Source organism: Cygnus olor, chromosome Z (genome assembly GCF_009769625.2).
Source record: "Cygnus olor isolate bCygOlo1 chromosome Z, bCygOlo1.pri.v2, whole genome shotgun sequence".
Lineage (NCBI taxonomy): Eukaryota > Metazoa > Chordata > Aves > Anseriformes > Anatidae > Cygnus > Cygnus olor.
Window position 1 is genome coordinate 25,302,542 of NC_049198.1, and position 26,441 is coordinate 25,328,982.

Below are 26,441 nucleotides of genomic sequence, written 5' to 3' on the forward strand. Positions count from 1 at the left end.
TAGGATGGAAGAGCAGCCTTATAATGGATAGATACAACAGGGAGGTTAAACTACCACATACATTCCCAGTTTGCCATAGTCAGGAAGCACAGCATATGAGGTATTTACTCAATAATATGAAAGTGTTTGGTCAGCAAATGAAAAAGTATGTTACAACTGCTTAACAAGCCAGTCAGTCTGTCCTTAGCAGTGAACATGCTGCCTAACTCATATTCATCCCATCTAAACTAATGCCAAAATAGACATATTCCAGTATCTTACCGAAGTAATCATATAGCAAGGTACAAGGATAAAAATGAATCACAACAATTAGACTTTATCTTTCTCCTGAATGCAAAAATCTGAAGGTATTTTAGGTGCAGTGCAGGAAACTGCAATTTTAACAAAACCCAGACTGCTGAGGGAGCTGGTGATTAGAAAATGTTCTCAATTGTTTTGTGACACACTTACTGGTTGGTTTGAAGATCTTCAATTTCTAGGATGACACCCTTTTCATGCAGTCTTGCAGCTGTGTACTTTAACGATGCCTGCTTCAGTTTTTTGCTTCCCTTTACCTCCTCTTTTCCATCCACTTTAATTGACCTCCTTGAATTTCTGGGAGAGAACAAAAAAATGGCTTGTAATTAAGCTACCAGCACACAAATGTCTTTTATATTTCAGCTAGTAATAAAGCTCCTAAGTAGCTATTAAGGAACAATCCAAGAATTAGAAGGATTTTTGGCACACAAAGTAGTCTAAAATATTTTTGTAATTATTTTGAATGAACATTTATACTAGCACTTATCTAAACTCTATTGTGAAATGCAAACCCAGTCTAAAAGAGTTCACAATCATCACTTTAAAGCAGCAATTTGGAAGCATACAGTGACATAGGTATTAAATAAGATTGGTCATTAGTGTTCCTTTTTGGACCACTGAGAAAGCTCCTGTTCATGTCATTAAAATGCTTTTATTTTGACACCTTTACAGCCCTAGTAGGAGTTGGATCTCTGAGTGTCTGCATCATTCATGAAAAATAAGATGCTTTAGGCGTGTATTTCCCCATTCTATTCTAAAGACAAACCTATTTAACGAAGGAAGAACATCAATAGTCACTTCCCAAAGCTTCATGAATATAAAGTATGCTAGTAGCCTTGCAAAGTAATACTAATTAAAGATATTGAAACCATACTATATGGAAACATTATATATATATCAGTCCTCTTTAAGGAAGAATTAAAGAAATGTATGCCTCGTTTAAGGATTTTTGGTTAGCTAAGTGGCAACTCATATGTACTTTTAAATCTGTGGGTTGCCTATTCTTTGGAATCAAAGCTTCCTACTACAACACCTGCTCTACCTCCTAATAAAGCACATTAAAATATTAAAAGACAAGAAGAATCAACTCACTTTCTTGTTAAGTTGTCTAAACAAGTTTTTATATAGGTGTTGTAATAATTAATTTGTTCTTCATAAAATGCTGTCTTGGAGTTAAGTGCATTCAAAGTCTGCTGGAGTTTCACCAGTTCAGCTTTTCGGTGATGTCTGTATCTTCTTTGATTTCGGATATCCTAAAACAGAGGATTGAAGTTTATTATGCGATAAGCTTATTAAGTAGATATATTGACTTTGGGGAAGTCAAGCAGTTAGCCATTGGTTGGAAAGGAGATTGGACAGGTGGTTCCAAACTCTCTTTCTCCTAACGCTTCCATGCAGGATTGTCTCTGTCTGGTGACAGCTCCTCCAAGCAGGCTGCTGTCACTGGGCACCTTAAAACCCTAGGAAAGCCCAGCAGGTTGACAACTGAAAAGCTAACGTTGTGGGTGTCTGCACTAAGGCCCACATCAGTCCAACACTGGCTTTATGTCTTCTGTGGGCAAACTTATATCCCCTCATTCAAGGTGGCTACAAATAGTTGGAGCTAAACGAATTACAAGTTGTGGTAGCCTGAAATTTGCTATGGGCTCCAGGACACTACAATAAATCAATGAAGTGTTCAAATAAGAAACAAATCTTAGTTTACTGATTAACTGAGAGGCAGCATGCTAATTCACAACTACCTGAACTGAATAATGTGGACCGGTAGCCTTTGTTATCCAGACTTAATACCTGTTAACATGTCTAGCTAGAATGGATTTGAGCTAAAAAAATCATCAGTTTAGAAGAAGCATGTTCCATTTACCTTAGCAATCTCATTTATAATTTCTTGGTACTTAGTTGCTGAAGACACTAATCCTGCTTGTTCCAATGTCCGGAGATTTCTCTGAATTTTCCTTTTCTTTTGTTCTATTGGTAGCTGCCCTTCTTCAAAAATAGACTGACTGTGCTTCATTTTCTCTGGAGTTTTGGAATCTAAAATGGCACGTTTTTCTACAAGTTTCAAGTGCTCAGATTCCTGGGTAAAAAGAAAATCCAAAACAGTTATTTTCCAATTAAGGATAACAGTTAAGAATTTGGATGCACTGAATTCTCACAGGAGATAAAGAAATGTAATTGTCTTTGTTTCTATCTTCTTACCAAATTGTCTAAAGTTGCTCAGTTTACTATTCTCCTTTGACATATCTTAAGTAACTCTTCACAACAGACACGTTTCAATTAATCCAAACGTGTCTGAAATTAGCCAGAAGACTCACTGGCTTCATTTAGTTGTATGAAGACTGTCCAGGTCTCACAGGTGCCCCCTACTTACACACACACACACTCTCTAAACTAAGCTGAAAAGTGCATGTTATTGAGATGTGGCTTTGTGCATCAGTATCTCCAGGGCAAATCCTCAGCTGAGAGCTCTTCCCACTCGTTTCTTACATCAAAGATAGCTGCAGTTCCCAAGCCAATGTTTGCTTATATTGCTTAAACAAATATACTAGGCAGCAAAGAACTCAATATACCAAAGTTTACAAGAAAAAAAAGTCCATGAGAGAATTCACCTCAGGCTATTTGCTTGCATTAGTACACAGGAAAGAAGAGGCCATGTTTACAAGTTTAAAGAATTATGAAATATATTATTTCAGCTGTAGTAGTTGACAGCAAGACTTTATGTCCTCCACCTCCCCCCCCCCAAGTTGTTACCAGTCCTACACGTAGTTTAGAAATAGCAAAAATGATCTCATTATTATAGTGACAGAAAAAGCTGTCAGAAATCTGCTTTTAAATAGCTTTAGTAAAATAATTATTTTCTTCCCTATTCAGGCACAATATAGCACTTACCTGTTGTGCAGTGGCTGTTGTTTCTAATATTTCTAAGAGCGTATCCCCTGGCTGAGTTCGTATCACATCCACAATAAGCCTTTTGGTCCTTTTAAACAGGATATATGGGTATTACAAAACAGTTACCACTGGTTCATCTGTGCATTTTATTTCTTTGACTGTAGAACTAGCAAGCACGCCCTTTATGCTTTGTAATACAACTATTTCCTAGGTTTTGTATTCCAGATCTTCCACTGATAACACTGAACATATGACTTCTACACAGACAACAAGAGAAGTGTGTACATACTTTTCTCCCTTTTATTTTAGGAAATATCTAACCGGTTAGCATAGTATAACAGTAGTTATACTGTAATAGTATTATGCTAACATAATAAAAACCCAACCAACAATATAAACAAGGATTCTAATTATGATCATGACAGCAGGCTGGAAGGTCATCTTTCCAAAGCCTGAACTATGCAGGTACATAAGGATCGCATCTACTAAATAAAGTGGAAAGGCGCTCAAAGCTGAACTTCTGAAGGAGTTGCACAGCAGACACTACTTAAGGGGCAGATGTTTCTTTAGTGGCAACATATGGAGCACTTCCTCACCAAAAAAAGGGAAGCTGTTGCACGCTGATATGTAAACCAGTTCTTTTTTGGTAGGAGTTTATCTATTATACTTCAAAGAATGTCTATTACAGAATTCTGTTAATTCAGAGGACACCATTACAAACAAGATTTTATTTTTCCTTCATGAACTCTTGGAATTCCCTCCAGATCCCCAGAAAACAAAGAAAAAACAACAAACAAAACTGGAAAGATTCCCTAAAATTAATTCACCTGTGTTAGTTACATCAACACATTCCTGGCTTTCTCTGCCTGCCAAAACCTTCCTCAACTTTTGGTGGTCACCACCACCATTGACAGTAGCGAACATGAGACAGTGTTACCATTCCACGCACTTGAAAGCCATCTAACAGTATGCTGATATGGCTGGTAATACATGTATGCCTACTTCCTCCACTTCATACCAAACCAGCTCAGCTTTCTTGTTTTCCAGAAGCTAAACAGCCTAGGGCTCCACTCCTCCCCACCCACGTACAACTTGGCATGCAGGCCCTATGCATACAGGCCACGTGTACCGTGCACCTTATGTAAAGCGTTCAAGTCAGAGGTGCCTGCAAATCTTTGGGTTTGTCACAGAAGCCTTAACAAAACCATTTAAAAACAAATACTTTAATACTTCTGTTGAAGAGGCATGTCGCTTAAGAGAAAAAAAGGAAACTACAGTATCTGTGTTTACATCCCTTGTATAAACAGTTGTGTCAAGTATTTTAACTTTATTTTTCTGCAGTTTAACACAGGTTGCTATTTATTCTTCTGTCAGATTGTTTACTAGATCTTAAAATGTAAGAGAGGTTACCTGAAAGCACTTATGCAGAGAAGTTAAATTCTATTAATTTTCTTGCTATTATTTCAATGTATTTCCACACAATGTAAAGCATTAAAAAGGATTTTAAACATTTCTTTTGACCTTGATTTTGCATATCTTCAGAGATTCAGTTAAGGGCTAGCATATTAGTCTGACAGAGGAAAAACAGAACAGTTTTTTTTGTAGTTGTTTGTTTTGTTGTTGTTTGTTTTGTTTTTAAGTGACAACAGCAGGCATATCCATAATAAAAAACAACAACAAAACCCCACAACACTTTGGGAATAGCTCTAGAGCCCTGGCCTGTGGAACACCAAGTGACTAACACTGTTCTGATTTGTCATTGTCTTTGCAGTCTTTTCACTGTCTCCACCTTTGATAACAAGTTAGAGAAAAACAAAATGTTTTTTTTTTTTCTGTTTGATTCAGATCAAATATGTAAAACTTATGGTAGAAAAACTCCTTTTCAAGTTTTTCTTGTACCTAAAATTTTATATTTTTCCAGACTTTGAACAATCGTTTGTGGCTAAGATACAGAGATTGGACTACAGACACTATAGCTAAGAATTTTCTTCAAAATTAAAACTACACATACTACCTAATAAATTCTTTTTTCCCCCCTGCATTTTGATTTTGAAAAAACTTGAAGTTGAATTGAAGTTTGTGTCTACACTCATAGTGCTTGCAAGAACATTAAATCCTTATGTTGTATTTCCCTCTGAAGTGAATTTTTAGCTTTCTCACTTGTGTGTTAAGTATAGAAGTAAACAATCTCATTCTCCCCTTTGTTGAAGTAGCAGCAGGATATTAAATAAGCCTTATTCTGGACGTTTTTAAATAATTCTGAAAATGACGCACAAATCATTGATAGTATATGATTTTATGACAGAAGTTTGGACTATAAAGTAGGTTATAGGTTATCCAAGTACCCAGTCCTTAATCTGCAGACTAAATAGAATAAACATCATTTCCTTTCCCTACATCAAAGCATGCACTATTCATACTGAAGTGACAGTCGCACCCTGTTCCAATGCCTGATGGCAGTAGGTCAGGGAAGTGTTTCTGTTTGAGGGGGAGGAGAAGAGTTTCATAGTGTCCACCCCTTAAACATCTAAACAGTTTTTCATCTCAACTTTCCCAAGGCTGTGATGTTTTAAAGCAGATTTTTTTTTACAGCTTCCCTGAAAATATTCATTATGTATGGATTATGGATCCAATCATTGATCAGTTATTTTTTAAAATATGTATTTTTGAGCAAAACTTACTTTATCATCAGGCTTTTAAGATCCTGATCTTCACCTTCTCGTAACTCGTATTTGCTTGTTAAAGACAGTGAAATCTCTGTTTTTGCAAGCTGATTCAGTGTGCCTTCCCTGTTGGGGTCATTGGGATCAACAGATCCTTCCCCTGTAAGAAAGGAAACATCTTCTACTTCAATTTGCTAATTTTATCAAGAGTCAATGCATAAAACAAAATCACCACCTAAACAAATCATTATGTTATCAGAAGTTTTAAATTTATTTAATAACACACCCATTCCTACCATTCAAAACAGTCTTTTTTTGGGGGAACACTGAATAAACAAAACCATAAACCATCTACTTATAAACTCAGAATATTTTGGAAATGCCTCCAATAATTTCCCTTCAAAGTACTGATCTGCAAGAGACTCACGTCTTCTTTACAAAGGAGAACGATTTAATATCTTTTAACCTAACTTGCAGTGACAGTGAAAAATGAAAGAGCAGTAGCTATTCACCCTGAGCCTGGTATTATCTGTGATGTTATAGCTACTTTCTAAACAAGAAGGAATACAGTTCACTTCCTAATACTGTTGAGGCAACTTAAATATCAGCCACATTTATTCCTTACAAATTTTAATATATATATATTTTAAAACCTCATTTTTAAGTGGAAAAATAACTCTCAAAATTAAAAACTGGTATTTAAAAGTTTCTCTGCAGTTTTGTGGCCCAGAAGAGCAAATCTGAAGGCTAGGTTATTTAAAAATATATATTTTTTTCCCTGTCCAGCAATTTGAACACAAGTGTATCATTTTTAGAAACACTAGTGTTTGGATTTTGTATCACAATTAATCTTCAGTATTGGGTGTGCTGACTGATGCTCGCCTGAGCCAGCAGTGTGCCCAGGTGGCCAGGAAGGCCAACAGCATCCTGGTTGTATCAGGAATAGTGTAGGCAGCAGGGCCAGGGAGGCGATCGTCCCGTGTATTAAGCTCTGGTGAGACTGCACCTCGAGTACCGTGTTCAGCTTTGGGCCCCTCAGTGCAAGAAGGACATCGAGGCCGTGGGTGTCCAGAGAAGGGCTACGAAGCTGGTGAAGGGCCTGGAACACAAGTCCTATGAGGAGCAGCTGAGGAAACTGGGGTTGTTTAGTCTGGAGAAGAGGCGGCTCAGGGGAGACCTTATTACTCCCTACAACTACCTGAAAGGAAGGTGTGGCGAGCTGGAGGTCAGCCTCTTCTCCCAGATAACCAGTGATAGGACTAGAGGGAATTGCCTCAAGTTGCTCCAGGGGAGGTTTAGTTTGGAAATTAGGAGACATTTCTTCTCAGAAGGAGCAGCCAGGCATTGGAAAGGTTTGCCCTGGGAGGTGGTGGAGTCACCGTCCCTGAGGGTGTTCAAGGAAAGGTTGGACATGGTGCTTAGGGACATGGTTTAGTGGGTTACATTGGTAGTAGGGTGATGGTTGGACCAGATGATCTTGGAGGTCTTCTCTGACCTTAATGATTCTATGATTGACAGTTAAAATTGCAATTAGAAGCTCTTCACACATCTCAAGGATGCTGTCAAAGATAGCTACCTCTATTGACTCTGAACAACACTGCATCAGCTTTCATTTTCAGCAGGATCAGCTATAGTCAAAGTGTGAATTCACTTTTGAGAATGTCACAAGTGTTCAAAAAAACACAGTTACAGTAAATGAATCTGGTAACAGAGAGATGAGAGTTCGTATATCTTGCAGTATTTAAATCAAGATCCCATTTAATCTTACCCCAGATTGAAGTCAACCATGAAGACGAACAACAACATACCAAGGAAAGACTCTACATCAGGAACAGGTCCCAGCCCTTCCAGCAATTCATTCAGCAGGTCATTTGACTCAGTGGCAATGGCATCCTGGTGTTCCAACAGTAGCTATAAACAAATGTAAATGAAGACAATTCCAAAAAAACATACCCATTGTCTTTATACTTGTAAAGAAATCTGGAGACTATATACTGGAAAAAGATGGATTGTGATCAGCATTATGGAGGAACTAAAGTGGGTGGGAGGCAGGGGGAAGAAGCATACTCCTTTCTAGACAAAGACTTTAGAATTGTTCTTGCAGTAAGGCAGCTTGCTGTGTTCCTCTACAAGTCACCTTCAGTGCTGAACATCACAACTGAGAAGAAAAAAGTTTAAGATTTGCCTTCAGGGTAACAACCCAAGCAGTGCCTTTCAATGCAGCATCCTGAACTGAGCATACAAAGGGATGAAGACAGCGTCAGTGGTTGTGTAGAAAGATATCTTTTTTTTCCCCCTGTATAACCATTCTAGTAGCTATTTTGAAATACAATACTGTTAGCGATACCTTTCAGAAATAGCTCTGTCTTATAAGAAAGGAAGCTATGCAGCACCTAGGACTATAATAAACAGTAAAGCAGAAGTTGCATATTTATGAACATATTCACAGTAACTTTCATTGCACCTGGACATCTTCCCAAAACTAAGCCACAAAAATATTGGTAAAACAAGTTAGTAAAGACCATGGATGGGCAGTAACATTTTCCTGTAAACAGGTTCTCACTATTAATGAAAAAGTGGTCTCATGTTGAGTTAGATTAAGTCGCCAGTATTGATGACTGCAAAATCCAACAGTTCATTTGCCATAGGAGTATTCCTTATCTGGAAGCCTGATGGAAAGGCAAAGGGTCACCAAGCTTCTTTGAAATTTAACTATAGCAAAGCATGCATAGTAGCCAAAAACTCCAGGACACTGAGTAGTTTAAGCACTGCAAGCTATTTTTAGTCAAAAGTTAATGGTTACTATAAACTTACTGACAACTAAAAAGTCCAAGCCCAGAAAGCAAAGGCACGTCAGCATTTCAGTCATACTAACAGGACAGTTAAGTGAAAACTATAGGCCTGTAACTTAATTTCTCAGTCTTAAGTGAGAATTATAGGCCTGTAATTGTTAATTTCTCAGACTTAAGTGCAGCAACTACCCTACACTGTACATAACATTGAGCATTATATTGTGAGAATTGCTGAGCAACTCTACTCATACTGGGTAAAGCTCCACCATGCTTAACTGTATACAAGCACAGAATGAAAAATACATTCACAGAACAAGTCCTCTCTCAGGCAAGAGATAAACAGGGAAGTGCCAAAAAGCAAAGCTGATGAATCTAACAGATCTCTCATTCCAGCTACATCCTAAAGAGTTGTGAAAAGAAAATAAAAGTTAAGCAGTTGCCACCAGAGCTGATGACAGAGGACAGATTTGAGAACTTTTTTTTAAACTGAACTATGTATGACAAAGGACAGGATGTTTATGCATATCCTGTTACTCAAACTAATTTTGAGCTGCATGACCAGAATGGAAAGCTGAATTTACATTCATAGGGAAGATACAGCAGGAGAAGACAATTCAGATGAAAGCATTCAGGAAGTTTGGTGGAAGAGGTGGCATTGGTAAAAGAAGACCATCTGCTAGAGTTACTGCACTAAAATAATGTGTAGTATTCACACCTAATTGCTTACTTTCTGCAAGCAGAGGACTGTGTTGTGATATTATCAAAAAAGACCAATCTTCTTGATCTCCTTTGGTTAGCAATTTACTTTCATTAAGTTATTTCATATTTTATAGGATATTTTATCAACAAAACCAGAGTAGCATAGTAATTGTCACTTTCAACTCCAAGGACATATTAGAGGAGAAACAACCTCACTAGAAGTAGTGTTTGAATAAGACTAGCTTATAAATGTCACCAATGAGTGGCATAAAGGAATAGGTCTATGCCTTAAATTAAAAGAAAAAGTAGACACAAAGACAATCCAGCAAGCATGTTATTAGCAGACCAGGCTATTAGTTTTCAGCTGAATAAAGAGAACTTGCAATGTGGTATACTGAAAGTTGGGCACTCTACTTTTTCTATAGCATATCTGAAAACATTAGGGGGAGGTTCTCTGTGGTACTTTCCCTTCCCCCCCCAACCCCCCCCCCCCTTTTTTTTTAAGCTAGAAAATAATATTATCCCAGCTTCAAGAGGACCACGTGGAAGACATTTAACTTGTACCCTAAATCAAACTATGGACTGCAGTTAATCTATGATTCTATGATTCTATTCTTTACCCAGGAAAAAAGATCTGTCAGGAAAAACAGCTTCAGTCCTTCCTAAATCAGATATTTACATCTGCTTCGAACACAATGCATATATGATGTATGAAACAAAATACACTGAGTTTTCCTCTTTTCCTAGCATCAAAGGAACTTCTTCAAATTGTGCTTACTTTCTTAACCAAGATAGGAAAGTGTTTATAAATATAAATAAGTTAGCAATATCACACTAGATGGAAACAAAAATGTTCCCCCATCATACAATGTTATATTCCCATTGTTATTCAAGACAGTGCTTTTACATGGAAGCAGTCCTCTAGGAAAAATGAAATCTAATACTCAATGTCAAATCATACTAGACACTGAAGAAATTCTTTCAAAAGAAACACACTTTAAACTTTCCTCAGAGACTGTTATAATTATTTCATAATTTATACATTTTAGTCTCCTAATAAGTATATTCACTTACTGAATGGGTATTGATAATTTCTTCAATTGAGATATATATGACAGGTTTGCTGAGGGTCACCATATCAGAGTATTCATCAATATTGAATTTCTCCTCTGGCTCAGGAACATCACATGCTGCCTGAAAAAAATTTCTAAGAGAAAATGAGAGACAATAATAATTGTTACCTATAAATTCTCTTTAGTTTGGTTGTATAAAAAATATAACCAAGTAATCAACATGCTTTATATTTGTCTTATAATCTGCAATCTACTTTATGTTGATGTGTAAATACGTTGCCTCTGAAGAAAGGTTCCTTCAAACACTAAAGATGACTTCCTGGACAGCTGGTGAAAAATTATTTTTGAGGTAAGATTTTTCTCCTGATTCTGCAAGGAGTGATAACTTGGCAAATCCAAAATATTTAGAGAAACCCATATTTAATGCTTAAGTAGTTATGAAAGGATTTCCACAGAAATACCCTCTGGTGTTATAAATGCACTTTGTAGTATGAAGTGTGCTGAGAAGAAATTATTTGAGATAGCTACATAAAATTACCAAATTATTAAACTTTGGGCTACAAAATTTAAATCACTTCCTCAAATCAAACTGAGGTGTCATAAAATATAGCATTGTTTAAAATCCAAGGATCTTGAGAGGAAAAAATGCAAAAAGTGCTTCAAGCATTATATCAACTTGGAGCTACGCGGAGAACAGAGTCCTACTTCGCAAGACAATGATTTACTCTGAGCTATTAACAGCTTCAGGGATATGCATAGACAACCAAGAAACAGCAAGGTCCTCCTGCCAAAGGAACAGTTTGTTTTCCAAAGTCAGAGGATCTGAACCTGAGCAGCTGGGATTAACCACCATTGGTGTCTAGGGTAGGCAGGGCACTTCCGTTTTAAGTAAAGATCCCCAGAGACTCAGTCTTGTAAGAAGTTGCCTTCATTAAAAGAGGAATTCTTCCTTTTGTAGTAATCAAAGGACTAGCTAGAGTAGGTTCTTTCCTTTATTAACATTTGTTGATCTTGCTACACTTTCTACCCTATTTGTCATGTTTATGTCCTGCCCTTAAATAATACCTTAAATAAATCGAGTGACTAAGGTCATGCCTTTGTGTTCATGGCTGATCTCTCAAGGAAAACCATTATATGAACAGTACATTTGCTTTTATTAAGCATGGTCAATAAGCATAAAAGTTACAAATAAGTTTGACACAGGGCAGAAGAACACTTCAATATAATAGCAACCACACAAAAAGATGGTCAATAATTCCAACAAACTTGTGTCCCGTAGTATAACAGAACAAGCAGTTTCCTATGACCGTACAAAGATGAAAGAATAAAATCTCTTGACAAAGATGAAAGAATAAAAATGAAAAAAGCAACTTTCCTCATCAGTGAGTCTTTTCCTCAGACAAAACATTCAGTTGTCCCACCCACCTGAGGAACACAAATGTTTCTGCTGGACTGTGAACATTCCATGCTGCTCTCATAATCTATATTTCCAGTAAGGAAGTCTTACTGCAACGAAATCAGCAGAGCTGATCGGTGTTCCCAGTAATGCTCAAGCAGAAATACAACATGCTCCTTCTGCTTCAGCTTCCTCAGTGAGAATCCTTCAACGCTTAACTTTGAGCAGGGCATTATTATTATTTGCAGAATGCACAAACTAGTCTTCCTTACTCATCCTAGAAGAGCATTCTTATTGTATAGCTATTTGTGAGAGCCTTTCATACCTGAACTTCTGGTATGTCTGTGAGAGGTAAGCATTCATAGATGACAGGTGTTCACTCTCGCCTTCAAAGAGCTTGTTAGAAGCAGCATGCTGAAGGACTTTTGCCACACAACCTAGATTCCTCCTCTGGTCAGGGTGTATCTGGCCCCCGGCTGTCATATCAATTATATCAAAACCATCAGGAGCAACAATGGCAGGGTTCATATAGCGATAGTACAGGAGGTTTCCAACAATCTATAAAGAAAAAAATTAAGAGAATTTCTTTTTCACACATAATCTCATTTTACAGAACATTATCAATCACTTCCAACTTAGCCATATGAACTGGTGGTAGAAAACAAGGAAAAACTGCTAGGATATATGTCTTACCTATGTGTCTAACTGAAAAGAGTGTGATCTTTTATATGATGCAAGGACAGTAACGTGCACCATGCCATAACACAATAAAAAGCCTACATACTTCCATGTAAATAGATACTTCCGTGTAAAACCATTCACTTTTTTAAACATCTTTCCAAGATATCAGACAGCTATGCATTAAAAAAATGTTTAGAAATAGAATTGCTCGATTTCAACTATATTATTTCCATTAAAAATAACCATCTGGATTTGACTGTCAGAAACCTACCAGACATACACTGGAATCTTCTAATTTATATTTAAACCACCACCAGCAATAAAAGCTATAAATAGTTTATTTTTAAGCTTTGGAGTAACAAAGTTTCTGGGTAAAATATTCAACTTAAAATAGCTCTTAAATATCTAGTAAACTACTAAGGAAGAGAAAAATCAATTGCTCATCTCACAACAAATTCTTCCAACACTTTGACAAATGTCCCAATAACACTTAACACAAAAGCTGAAGTTCATTAAAGTACCAAAAGCCAAATTCATAAAGGAATGGAATCAATCTTTTGTCATAACAACTCTTCAAAGATTAGTAGTCTGTTAAGCTCTGAGTCAGTTCTTACATTCATTGGATTTGCTCCACAGCAAAATTTTAAAAATATATGTATTCCAAACTTTGTAATGAATATTTTCAATTAAACAACACTCAATCATTTTTGCATTTAGAATTTGTGCCTTTTAAAGCATCAGTTATAGACTTTTAAAATAAGGTTTCAATTTGGTACTGCTAGATTTAGGCAAGCTAGTGCAAGGCATTGAGTTGAACACATCAAGACACATACAACTTTCCTTCTCGATTTTGATAGGTTTGTCTCCACAGGTTCATTTTCTGAAGTGCAAGAGACAGTTGCCAATGTTTAATGCATCCATTGACATTAAGAGACAAGTCTCTTAATGTTTTTTTTTTTTTATTAAGAGACTAGAAAACAGGTTTTCCAAAACTGCACTCTCTACAATGATCTTGCAGTAACTTGTATCATGCAGATGGTTGTTTCATATCTTTCCTGGTCCCAGAAAAAGAAACTACTTTTCTTTCTGCAAAGACCCCTAGTTTATGTGTAGTCACCTGTAGAACCTCCAGCTTGCACAAAGGCTTTCAGTTGGATGCTTTACGCTCTATTTTCTACTTATTTCTTACGTCAAGCAATACTTTAATCTGCTTTGCTGAAGTGATGGATAGAAGTACTTCAGAAATGCTGCCTGGTGCCATATATATACATGTATGGCAAGTCCCATTGAAATGGATACCTTGCAATTTTAGAACCATTTCATTAAACACTAATAAAAGCACCTTTACTGAAACGTAAATAGTTGTAATTTGAGAGTTGTCAGTCTTTCAGTTGGCTGTTGGCTCATGGAGCAAGGCCCCTAAAGAGGCACAATGGCTATATGACAGGTTAGAGATGATCACTGTGCTAGTACCATACTTATCACTCAGTTTACTTTTCAGTCTAAGCTTCATTTCCACAACTTTTAGAACTACCTTAAGTGTGTGTAATACAATGAAAGGACCTACTTGTAACTTGTTTTTAGAGCTCTTCCGCAGTGTCTTTAAATTAAAATACTAACTTTTTTTTTTATTATTATTAAATATATTACTTTTCATATGCTAACTTAACTTCAGGGAAGAAAAAAAATATAAAAATCAAGACCACTGTGTTCTTCATGAAAGGACCTCTGGTGGGAATGGCAAAAATATAAAACCAAAAAGCAAGATGATTCAAATAAAGCCCAAACCTCTAAGAACTGTTACTAAGCCGACTATCTAAAAGAAGTTGAGCAGTGTCATTAAGAATTGCTGAGCACACGGACTAAGAAATCTAGGTTGTGGCAACAGAATTCCCTTCTCTTCCTCTTCTACCACCCCTTTAAAACCCAAGTAACACCAGATCCCTTCAAATAAATGCTGTTTATCAGTTCATTAGAATGCTTAGTATCAATAAAAATCCCTTTTGGCATCAAAAGAACAAGCTGCTGGCAGTTTGCCCTTGGAAGTCTACCTTTAGTAGTTCATCTTCTGTTGCATCAGGGAATTTCTCATGGAGCGAGCTCTTCAGAACTTTGGCTATATATCTCATTCCATAACTACATGTGGAACAGACGAAAAGAAAAATAATGGAAAGACTTAGATGAAACAAACAAATCATGCTAGTAAACCAAGTTACTGGCTCTTCTGTCACCTACTTAAAACACAAAACAAATGGTAATGGAAAATACAAGAAGTTTCAAGTATATGGAGACATTCACAAGACTAAAGGAGAGTAGAAGTGGGAAAACCACTCCCTCTACTGGGGAAGTCATTTGAGATGCACATATCAAATTGTGTAATTTGAAAGGATCACCATTGACAAAGTTTATATGAAGCTTCACCGTTCACATGAACTGAACCAGATAGAGTTGTCAACTCAGCACTTACGGCATCATATTGAGAGATGAAAAAATGGATGTGAGAACTTTATCAGTTACTGCTCGCAAACTCTGAATTGATGATTCCAATTTACTGACCACTTCTGTGTGTGTTAATGCTTGTTCCGTAGTAACATCATATGGCAATTTGCTGTAAAGCAAACAGACATTAAACCATGCTAAACATATTTGAGAATAAAATAGATTTTTTTTTTTTTGCCTCATAGGAGTCAGTGAACACAAAAACACAAATACAGCTGAAGTTTACACAGTAACAATAATTTTAATAGGGTGTCATGTGCCTTAGCTTCTTTTTTGGAGGGAACTCTTCATTTGGGTAAGGACAACAGGCCACGTTCCTTCCCTTTGTTACAAAAGAGGATTCCTAAATTTGAAAATGAATTTAAAAAGTTCCAATTCATAGTTCTTCAGAAGGACAGTACTATCACATTGCTATAAAAATAGAACAAAGTGTTGTAAATTATTTCAAGGCATGGCTTACTATACTTGTAAAGATGAAGTAAATGACTTCTGATCATTTTCAGATCTGAAAGGATGTGGAATGAACATAAACTATATTTTCTTTTTGATTAACCCGAGCCAGTCCAAAGGTTTAAGGAATGTTATACTTGGAAGCAAATTTAGATTCACAGCAAGTAAACTTTCAGGAACTGGGATCATCTGGCATCATTTCTAGAATAATCTGTAGGGGTGCTAGAGGAGCTTGTGTGATTAGTTGTAGAGCAGAAGCTTTGAAAGCAAGGGTGATGAGGGGAAGTGGGAATTCATAAAGAACTTTTCTTTCCCCTTTTCCTCATCTGATTTTTCCCCTCAAGCCATAAGCAATCACAGCAGTGGTACAGATGTTACTTGAATAAAACCCTTGGGATCACTTAAATTAGAAAAAAGAAAGGGTGAGGGAGTTGGAGGGTGTTCAGCCTGGAGTAGAGGAGGCTTTGGGGAGATCTTAAAGTGGCCTTCCAGTACCTAAAGAGAGCCTACAGGAAAGCTGGGGAGGGACTCTTTGTCAGGGAGCATAGGGATAGGACAACAGGGAATGGCTTTAAACTAAAAGAGGGTAGATTTATATCAGATATAAGGAGGAAATTCTTTATTCTCAGGGTGGTTGAGGCACTGGAACAGGCTACCCAGAGAAGCCATGGATGCACCATCCCTGGAGGTGATCAAGGCCAGATTGGATGGGGCTTTGAGCAACCTGATCTAGTAGGAGGTGTCTCCGCCAATAGTAGGGGGGAGTGGAACTGGGTGATCTTTAATGTTGCTTCCAACCCAAACCATTCTGTGATTCTGTAAAAGTAATTTATTGTTCAGAACAGGTTAAAGTACAATATTTCAAGCACATCTCCCCAAGAAAGCATCCCACTGTGTTATGGAAAGATGGGGGAGGGAGGGATAGACACAAACACAGTTTGTCAGAGAAGGAAAAGGGAAGTTAAACTGAGGGATGCCTTAAGTATGTAAGAGATGGTATGGTACATCCAGCTTCCTCACTCACCTGGCCTCACCAGTCTGCATTTCTAGCTGGTTTACCCATGACTTGTACACATCTACAGGACTAGTGTTGATTATGAGGGACTTGTCATCCATGATCTCCTTCACTACTGGTGCCAGGAGTTGGCGCAGAGTGTTCTGTCCACGAGCACCTCGATTGAAGCTGACGACCATCTTAATGACAGTGGGATTTCCAGTGACAATATCCTGTATCTGGTCTACCTTAGAGCTGTATCAACAATAGAAAAGTTTAAAGATCTTACTTATGTATGCAGTTATCAATGTTTTTAAGCATTTTTCAGAAACCACTCTTTTGAAAGCACCCTTTTTGCATATTCAAACATGTTTATGCAGACTATTTCTTAGACTCCTCTATAGAACAATATTTTAGCAGTTAGTATCTGAATCCTAGCGTGAGTTAATATAATGTCCCTGGAACACAGCATAGTGAATGATCACTAAAAAAAATCCACAAAAAACAAATCAGGGCCCAAATGCCTGTTAAATGCATAAAACAAGGTTTCAAGTTTTTTTTTTTTTTTTTTTTGAAAAACTACCATCTTTACTACACTTTCAGAATACATACCTACGCAGAAAAAAAAGACTTCCTCACCCTTAAATACTCAATCACAAAAGCAAGAGAGCCCTTTTTCTGAAGTGACTATCACAAAAAATATTCTTCAACATAGGAAGATTTTTCTAAACTGAAGTGTTAATTTTGCAGGGTTTATTATTTAATTTTCAGGGTAAATTATTACCTTGAAAGCAAAATTCTCCACTGAAATTTATATACATGGTCTCACAGCAATTAAAAATTTAACCATTAAATTCTTTTAGGTATGAAGAATTTACTGAAATGCCTGTCAGATAAATTAACTAAAGTCTTGTACTAAATGCACATACTTTATTTCCTCTTCTAGAGCAGTTTTAAAGAGTTTGAGAAGCAGATATTCTTCTCGTTGATTAGAGGCATAGTTGTAGAGAGTGAAGATAACTGTATCCATAAACTTGGTTGATTTGTTTTGAGGCATCTGGAAAATCAGCTTCGCCAGATACATGGGATTAGTCTACAAAACAAACAAATTATTTGAACATTATTTTCTGAGATAAACCATCGCTACAAAGGGCATCTGCCCTGGGAAGATCTAAGCTTCTAGAAAATTTTAGGTGAGATGTGATTAATTGGAAGGGCACAAAATTTATTATATGCTTTAAGCTGCTTATCAGACAGCTTCCTTTGAACCACATACAGCGAAGGCTAAAACTAACAGTAATTCATGTGGACTAAAAGATATATGGAAGAAAACATTTATTTGGTTTCAGTATGGCCTGAAGTTATTCTCAGCAATAAAGCATCTATATTTCTTGCACAGTTTAAGGACAGCATGGATTTTCTCAATTGCAGGAAACATTAGAAGACCAAGACAGTATTTACCATGGTCTACATACAACACTCCTGTGGAAATCTTTTCATAACCACTACTGACATTGCTAAAATAGAGCAAGCAATATACTTCTTTTCTTTAGCTTTTTGCTCTCATGTTAATTTTTACTCTAAGACTTACCTGTAAAAGGTAGAATAAATGTTGATATGCCTCCAGTTTTTTTCTTCTCTCTTTGCTCAAGCCTTTGATACCCTGTTTGTCAACCATAACCATCTCTTCTAGCTGATTTTTGCTCTTTTTGTTAAGTTTCTTACTGTGCAATACCACATCCTGCAATGATCAAAGGTTTATATTCTATATAAATGTAAAAGACAAATAGGAAAAAAACATTTTTTCCAACTATTTTATATGTTGCTATGAGGTCATTTACTAGCAGCTTTGTACTTTTTGTTACTTTATTCACTGGCTGGTCTTTTGAACATTTTTATTTTGCCACCAGTATGGCTTGCCAACAGTGATTGTCTGGGAAATCTGATCTCATGTATAGACTCATTCATTATTTAATGAACAATCTCTCAAATATGATCAGAAGACTACTCCATTCTACCAAAATGCTTTTAAGTCTGCCAAATAATTACTGTTGGACAAAGCAGCAAAACAAAGTGACATTCGGTGGCAAACAGAAATACCACTCAGGACAGAAGAGCAACTTCTCACGCAAGCTGTTCTGACGAGATTACTTAAGACAAGCAAAGCAAGTGCTTCATTTGACAGTATTGTAACTAATTGAGGGTGACGAAGTGTTGTCACAGGTTGCCCAGAGGTTGTGGAGTCTCTCTCCTTGGAGATCTTCAAAAGCCACCTAGAGAGGGACCTAGACAACCTGCTCTAGGTAGACCTGTTTGAGCAGGACAGGTGACCTCCAGAGGTCACTTCCAACATCAACCACTGTGTGTTTCTTTAATCCTGAGCTCTAACACAGAGAAGTGGTCAGTGTATGTTACTAAGTAAACCTGAAGAGTCTGCTGACCTGAAGAGTGATTCTGTTTTTCACCAGCAGCCCAATCTTTATATCCATTAAGTTCAAGTCCTTTTCCAGCTGTTGGTTGGATCGAATTTTTGTAACCACTTCTTCTCTTAATCTTGTTACTTCTAGTTCTTCTTGAAAATCTAAGTCACTTTGGTCCAAGAGGTAGGCAAATTTGCGCAAGACAGGCAATGGTGGATTTTCAGCACCAACTATAGTTGAAGAAAAATGGCCTTTTAGTTAAAACATTACTAAACACGTGTAAAACCCTTGGGAAACTGATTACAGTGTAGAAAAAGCTGAACTGCAGAAAGGTTATAACAGTTAGAAGCATGAGCTGAATGTTTATCATACAGTCTAAGTACAAGTATGTAAAATAGTATAGGTAAAACACAACTGGTTTCCAACTGTTTGCATCTGCTTTTGAAGCGAATAGGAAACTAAAATCTTGGATGATTTTTTTTTTTTAAGTGACACACAGTAACGTACTTCTGCCCAGATATACAACAAATAACCATTACCACTTACTTAGTGTTCTGTAGTCCTCCCTGGCTTTGTTTGCTCTGAGAAATGCTTGTATCTTCACAATTTCTTCATTCTGTAAGGTACAAAGATCAAGCAAACAATCGAGTTAGGACATATTTCTGTAATGTGCATGTAGTCATATTACCCTATTTACTGCTCCGTGTTCAAAATGAAGAAAAAGGACTTACATGATCCTTGAAGTATTGCAGCCGCTTCCTGTAGGCTCTCTTTGCTAGCCACATTTTGACCCATGACTGAATCTGAAAAATAAAAAATTAACACATTCTGCACAAATGGTTTGTATGTGTGTATCTGACTGCACGTGTTTTAAATTTGTATCTGACAGTCCTCTGTTGTAGGCACGCTGGTCTCATGTGCTTGTGGTATATATGTCCAATATTCTCTAACTTAGTATTATAGAAAGAAGTGTAAGAAAATCTGTTATGATCCACTCAAGCTCAAAGCCTTATAGAAGTCAAGCACACAGCTTTCAAGAAGCTTTCTATTTACTAAATCTGTCAATTAACATTCAAGCACCATGTAAATTTCTGGAGCACGAGCCCATTCATTTTCTGCTGCTAGCCTCAGATTCCCAGGCACCAGAGAACCAAGTCAAGGGATGAAGAATACTTAGACCGAGAAGCAGAGGGGAGTCTTACCTTGACAATAGCACCAACATTGCCTTGAAGCACCTTCAATCTGTCAACGTAGCTTTTCCTTTGTTTGAATCCTTTCCAGAAAGCCTGTTTTATAAGGAGACATTGTGAATAAGAGACTGATATTTAAGTCTACATAAATATTGTTAGCAATTTCTGTGTGTATGTTACAAGAAAAACGGCCTTTACAGTAAAAAGATAATCTAAATGTAATCTTGCTTGTATTTTTAGGCCACCCTGACATATTTCATTCCAATTTAGTCCAGTTTTAGAACTGTTGTCCAATATCAATTCCTCCCTTCCCCTGAAGCCTTCCTTACTCTTATCACCAGTACACCTTTAACATCCCAGTCATTAGCTTCATCCCTCACACAGGAAGACCCAGCCTCCCTCTTCTCGCCCATTGCATCCCAGAGCTGTTGCTTTACCTAACGGAACCCACATTGTTCTTGTCCTGGCCTCCTCCTCAAGTCTGTGGTCTTTCTGAGACATTCAGGATCATCACCTTGTACCACAGATGACAACCTGCCAATTCCCTTATTCAGCTCTCCTTCTGCTAGCTCAAAGTAAACTTTCGGCAAGGACCTCAGCAATACAGATCATTCAGCTGTTCCCAGCATTTACCATAATGCGTCTTTTGTCTATCCAACCAGTGACATCAGCCTAGTCCTCCACTTGCTGGCTTTTCACAACAGCCCATCTCTTTTAATGCTCATAGAAAAATATCAGAGAAGAACTTCATTTACCTAAACTTCTCCTCACTTTTGAACCTCTTCAAAGACCCTAATTACTCAAGCAGCAGTGCATGACTTTACTGTGCCCATACACGATGTAGGAAAGTGAAAACCCAATCCAGATAAGAGCTACTAGTATTTATCATCATGAATTTTTAAGTTGTTACTATAGACACCAAAATAATCAGTTGTACATTTGCCTATAATTTTGTAAAGGGTAGTTGGTTGATTGTTTTTCAAGAGTTAAATAAATTGTTTCTAAACCATTTGAAACCACTGTGCATGCATTTGTCAATGTTCACACTCAGCACACAGAAATGTTTCTTTTACACTTATTTTGGAGTTCAACAAACAGAAGACATCCAAGTAACACTGCCAGAGCTTAATAATACCAGGGCGTCTACCACTCCCTATCAAGTTATGACTTCATGGAACAGAGGCAAACCATTTCCAAGGTGGGATAGTCTAGAAAGGAATGTATTTCTTAAGTCATGTTTTGCCAAGGAATTTTTGCTTCAATACTCAACAAATATATTCCAATCTCATCCAGTCTTGGTTAGGTATACCATGCAAGACCTGAACACCTCAGAATAAAGCCAAGGCTATGCATTTCTGAGCTTTTCTCATTGAAGTGGGTTAGATTGCAGGTGGGTACGATCTATTATTTGAAAATGGGAGGTTTTCTATTTAAAAGCATAGTTATTCCAACTAGGACAGGAACACATTTGCAGAAGTAAAGTCTGAATCGCTGATTTGAGAATTTTGTTATTAGCAGTCTGTTTTCAGCAGTGATACACCACTTAATCACTCACATGCAGATAGTTACCCAAGCCAGATTACATTCTCATTCTAATACAATACCTGTATTTTGATGGCAGATGGTTCCTGGCTTTGGAGGTATGCTTTTCTCTCCTGATAATTCTTCCTGACTAAGTATCCCCTTGCTCGGGCTTGCAGCTGAACAATCAGATTTTCATTAGCAAGCCAAAGCTGCTCCCGATTGTAATCTGCTGTGACTTGCCCAACAATGCTCTGTTAAGGGATCACAGAAAAAGGTCATTTAAAAGGAGCTAATAAAAAAACACTAAACTAAACAACAACAACAAAACTTAAGGACAAAACCATTCTGGAATCTGTCCTGTATTCTCTCCGTCTGTATTATGTTCATCATATCTGAACCCCTACAACTTACCCCTAAGCTTTAGTCAGTATGAAGAGCTACTTTGCTACCACTGAATTTTATGAGGGGTATGAACTCCTTTCAAGCCGGAGTTAACCAGCTGGACATGCTATTTTGAGAAAGTTATTTTTATTTTATTTCATTTTTTTAAACCTTAGGATTCAGAGTTCTGCTTTCCTACTTTCAAGTTTTTTTTGAAGTCATATCTAGAAATACCTACCAAATCAGGGAGCTCTGTATATAGAAACACACAAGTAGTGTTGCAGTCAGAATTTCTGAAGGACCTATTGTGGTGATTTGAGCTATCTGTGCAGCAGAGTAAACCAGTATCCTATATGAGCTACATCAGAATACAAAAAATGCACAAAAGCTTGTGTGATCCAGTAATTTAAGTTGTATTTCATGGTATTGCAAAATCTCCACAGTAAGCGGGTTTAAGTTTCACACATCTTATTGTACTTGGAGATACAGGAATGCTGAAGACGAAAAAATTTGAAAGTATACAAAAAGCAGTCAGACTTTCCTCCGTAAGTGTCCACTAGTGGCTATTAAAAATGTTGCTGTAACCTTCAATTAGGGAGCCCCAAAATCATTAGGATATATAAAACAGGAGGCTGTGCCATCACTATTATCTCAGACTTTAGATGTTGATATTTTAAGAAGCAGATACGGAACCAAAATGATCTTCAGTCTCACCCAGAACAGCCTCTTCCTTTGACATTACCATGTTTTGCTATCTATCCCTCAAGTTCTTATGCTTCATGTTTGCAGCCAAAGCAAATATTTTAGCCATCTACCTGGATTTCTTCACCAGTTAACCAAGAAGTTTTTGGTACTACTCCTCCAGGGGCAGCACAGGTACCTTCCTCGGTTTCCACATTGTAGTAGTAATCATACATATTTTTCATTACAAGTTTAATCCATGGACCTTCTGTAGAATCTGAAAGCAATACATGCTGTCATTTGCACACATTTGTGTCCTTTTACACTGATAACTTACAGCTCTCCTCATTCACTCCCCATCTCTACATCTGCTATGGAGCAATTTTATACAAAAAGGCACTACATATTTTGGCCCATTTTGTAGTAAGAATATTTTCAAAATATCTTATTCTGCTGGGCAGTATCATTCTCCTAGAACGAAACTGCTGTGATGTTTGTACAAATCCATAGTCAGCTTCTCAAAAATACATGTCAACTTGGTGCTTGCTGCTGAAACAGCGTATGCCACATCTTCCATCATCACTCACTATTGGAACAGCCTATTTAAGAAAATATTTTTGCTATCTTCTGGCCAGATGCTGGGCCTAATTAACACTTAGCTCCCACCAGAGATTTCCTATGTCCATATCGTTGCCTTGTTTAGTGCTTCAGTAAACAATACTGCATCCTGAAAGGCAGGAAAAAATTCATTTCCTCATGGACAAAAAAAAAACAAAGTAAAGCTGCTAAGGTCAGTTGTGCAAAATGCCCTCTCCAAACTTGTGTTGCTGATATCTGCTGCTCAGGCAAACCACAGGGTCCATAAATGGGTCATGGGCACTCTCGCAGAGCCTGACCTTTGACAATAGTCCGTAAGGCTGAAGTGTGCAGTCTAACCCTTTCCTTTGTCTGCTAACAGGAAAAAAAAGTCGGAGAGTAATGTGGTTTTCTGACAGGACAGATTAGCCTATTGACAGTCAGAGAAGATGCCCTGAATTCTCTCTGAGGCTACTTTGATCTTAGCTAGACTCTGGAACTAACTAGACATTCCTCAGCATGCAGTGGGCCCTGGATGATGCACAGAACAGTTCACCATCATGTAAAATGCACTTGGGCAACTATAACGCATTTCTCAATATATTCCAAAAATTAACAACCACATCCCTCACTTTACAGTGATTTTAGGTAAGCTTTTTGTGCTAGTTTTCCAGTTGCCTCAGTGACAGGGAAATGTGAAACTTTTCTGTTCAGGATGGCTTTTACCATCTTTAGTTTTCAGCTTCTTGGCTTCAGAGAGGTTCTTGAAGTAAGTTTCGGCACATTCTGAAACAATCCGTAATCCAAACTTGGACTGTAGTATCATCGCGATTGATTGTGAGTCACCCTTCTCCAAGCTCTTGTTAATCAATGATATTCCACTGGCCACTAGGGAAAAACAACGATGGAGAAAATTAAGTGTTGTACTCTACATACCCACAATGCTAACCACTAGCAACTTTGATAATGGACTTCTGGGATGGTTGCACACAGCAATCCAGTGCTTCACCTTTTTGTAGCCTCCTCTGTGCTCTTAAGGAAGAATATTTCAGAGAACAGCTGGCTTGTTAGAAAGCGTGCCCTCCACCCAGGCAGGGATGTACTCACAGCATGACAGAGCACTCTGAGGGCAGAGCTGCTCCCCATCAGGTGGGACACCAGATAACAGCAGGGGCAAGTAGCTAAGGATGGCAGGTTTTCTCACTTAGCCTGCCCAACAGGTAGGCCCATAAAGCAGCAGATCGCTCAGGAGCCTGATAGAGATGCAGCGGGTCATTGTGTTACAAGCCATAACATTGTGTTACAAACTGTAAACCTTAACATTCAGTTTTACTGTGCAAAATCGGAATAAATTCCATTTGTCTTGAGCAAAGTTTTGCAACACTGTGCCAACACCCTAGTCAGGATCCTGAAGCAACCCTTCCTCATCATCATCCCCTTAAATTTGAAGCTTGTCTAAAGCTGATGAGGCAACACCCTTGAGTTTGCCAGCAATGCAGAGTTTGCTTTCAGGGCACATAAAAGCAATGCTGTGAGACATGGTCAAACTTCCAAGTTACATGAAGTTACCCATGCGCCAGATCAGGGCTTCCTAAATGTCCTTTTCTTTGTGCAGGTCTCATGGTCAGCAGAGGGGCTGATAACACCACCCCTGACAACATGCAGCAGCACATCAAACTTCAAAGTGCCTTACACAATAAAGTTATATGCACCACTGCTTAGAAACCACTACTCTGATCTTAAATTTTGTTCCTTAACATCTAAATTCAAGATGCATGCACCAAGGAACAAGTGAAAAGACACACGCAGCTAGAATATCTGTATTATATCCTTGCTTAAGTGAATCCAGGTAACTTTGCTTGCTACAGCTGCTTTTCAGACTACAGCACCAAGCATTTTTCCTTGTGTGTATCTGGATCAATACAAGAAAGGTCCCTCTCTATGTTCATTGCTTGACCTACACATATTTTTCCACCCACAGCTGCCACAAAAGGTGCTCAGTGTCAGTAGTGAGACCTGGCCTAAATACAGGAGGCAACGTGTGGGACTGAGCTAGCAGAACATTTCAGCAAAAGACAGTTTTCCTTTGTGGTTAGCTTGATTAAAGCAGAATGGGTACAATCACATTCGTCTGGGCAGAAACAGATCCATCTCCACATAACTTGGCAGCCAGCTGAGAAACTACGTGAACATGTAACACCACATCACCATCGTCTGGACCTCCACCAGATCATATCCTGCCATGTTTCTGTGCTTCAAAAGAAACAGCCCTGTCCCAAGCACACACTCCCCACAAGGGTAGGCATGACTTTTACAGCATCTCTGATATCTCAGTACCCAGGCATACAGCCTCAGCAGGGAGGAAGCAGGAATGACTGGGAAGGAGCACATTACCAGGAGTGTTACATGCTGCTGGCCCAGGTGGCTCAGTCCTAATCAAGCACATCTCATCACCTCCTCAGCTCTGGTCACCAGTATTTGAATATTTTTCTCTCCTTTTTGTCCTCTAGTTAGGGGTGCTGGAAGCTATTGCTACACAGACAAAAGAACACACAACCTAGCTTACAGTTATTTCTGTAGATCCCTCGCTGCCTGGCTTTTTCCTCATCTTTTAACTAATTGTGTTTTTCTTCTAAAATAAACACAAGAAAAAATAGTGGGGAAAAACACCAATTCAACAGAAATTGTTTGTACTGGTGTACTAACACTTCATTCTGCTGCTGTTGCTCTAAAGAAGGGCCATGTGGCCTTGCGAAATTATGAGATGTGAAATTTAGCTATCCTTGACTGCAGGAGAGGGGCAGGCTCTCAGTGCATGGACCTGCTCTTGCAGCAATCAGGATCTCAGCAGCAGATAAGCACTGTAAAGGGCTCTTCCACATCTATCCTCCCTCCAAGAAGCTAAGATACACAAAGAGGCAGCTGCCCACTGTGATAAGCCTGAACTCTCAGCAGGGCCAAAGATCATCTCTTTTCTATAACACAGCTCTCAAGAGGCAGATCCTGCTTTCACAGCCCCTTCCTATGCAAAGATGAAGGTCTGCACTGCTATCTCTTCCTGAAGGGTGCCATGGTATACAGCTACTGTTCTGCCAATCTTGTTTTGATCTCTTCTTGGACAAGGAGTACAGGGGTTGAACTGATTCAAGACACAAAGATAAGCCAAATTCCACAGCAAACACCACAAAGAATCAGGAAGCACACGAGTCTTTACTGAACACGTCTTCCTAAAGGAA

General features: G+C 38.0%; 1 protein-coding gene across 6 annotated transcripts in view; it reads right to left on the minus strand.

The window, feature by feature from the left end:
• IQGAP2 (IQ motif containing GTPase activating protein 2) overlaps positions 1 to 26,441 on the minus strand; it is a 126,966-nt gene that overhangs the window by 2,918 nt on the left and 97,607 nt on the right. For all 6 annotated transcript variants that reach the window (XM_040541768.1, XM_040541766.1, XM_040541764.1 and 3 more), the window contains 20 exons: positions 23,932 to 24,093; positions 22,764 to 22,906; positions 21,648 to 21,818; positions 20,056 to 20,139; positions 19,585 to 19,656; positions 19,400 to 19,469; positions 18,875 to 19,083; positions 18,025 to 18,174; positions 17,363 to 17,526; positions 16,464 to 16,688; positions 14,958 to 15,098; positions 14,542 to 14,626; positions 12,135 to 12,367; positions 10,415 to 10,547; positions 7,658 to 7,760; positions 5,868 to 6,009; positions 3,187 to 3,274; positions 2,162 to 2,374; positions 1,390 to 1,550; positions 451 to 594 (listed from right to left, as the gene is read on the minus strand). In XM_040541768.1, coding sequence (XP_040397702.1) covers positions 451 to 594; positions 1,390 to 1,550; positions 2,162 to 2,374; positions 3,187 to 3,274; positions 5,868 to 6,009; positions 7,658 to 7,760; positions 10,415 to 10,547; positions 12,135 to 12,367; positions 14,542 to 14,626; positions 14,958 to 15,098; positions 16,464 to 16,688; positions 17,363 to 17,526; positions 18,025 to 18,174; positions 18,875 to 19,083; positions 19,400 to 19,469; positions 19,585 to 19,656; positions 20,056 to 20,139; positions 21,648 to 21,818; positions 22,764 to 22,906; positions 23,932 to 24,093 — 2,893 coding nt within the window. The remainder of the gene's footprint in view (positions 1 to 450; positions 595 to 1,389; positions 1,551 to 2,161; positions 2,375 to 3,186; positions 3,275 to 5,867; positions 6,010 to 7,657; positions 7,761 to 10,414; positions 10,548 to 12,134; positions 12,368 to 14,541; positions 14,627 to 14,957; positions 15,099 to 16,463; positions 16,689 to 17,362; positions 17,527 to 18,024; positions 18,175 to 18,874; positions 19,084 to 19,399; positions 19,470 to 19,584; positions 19,657 to 20,055; positions 20,140 to 21,647; positions 21,819 to 22,763; positions 22,907 to 23,931; positions 24,094 to 26,441) is intronic.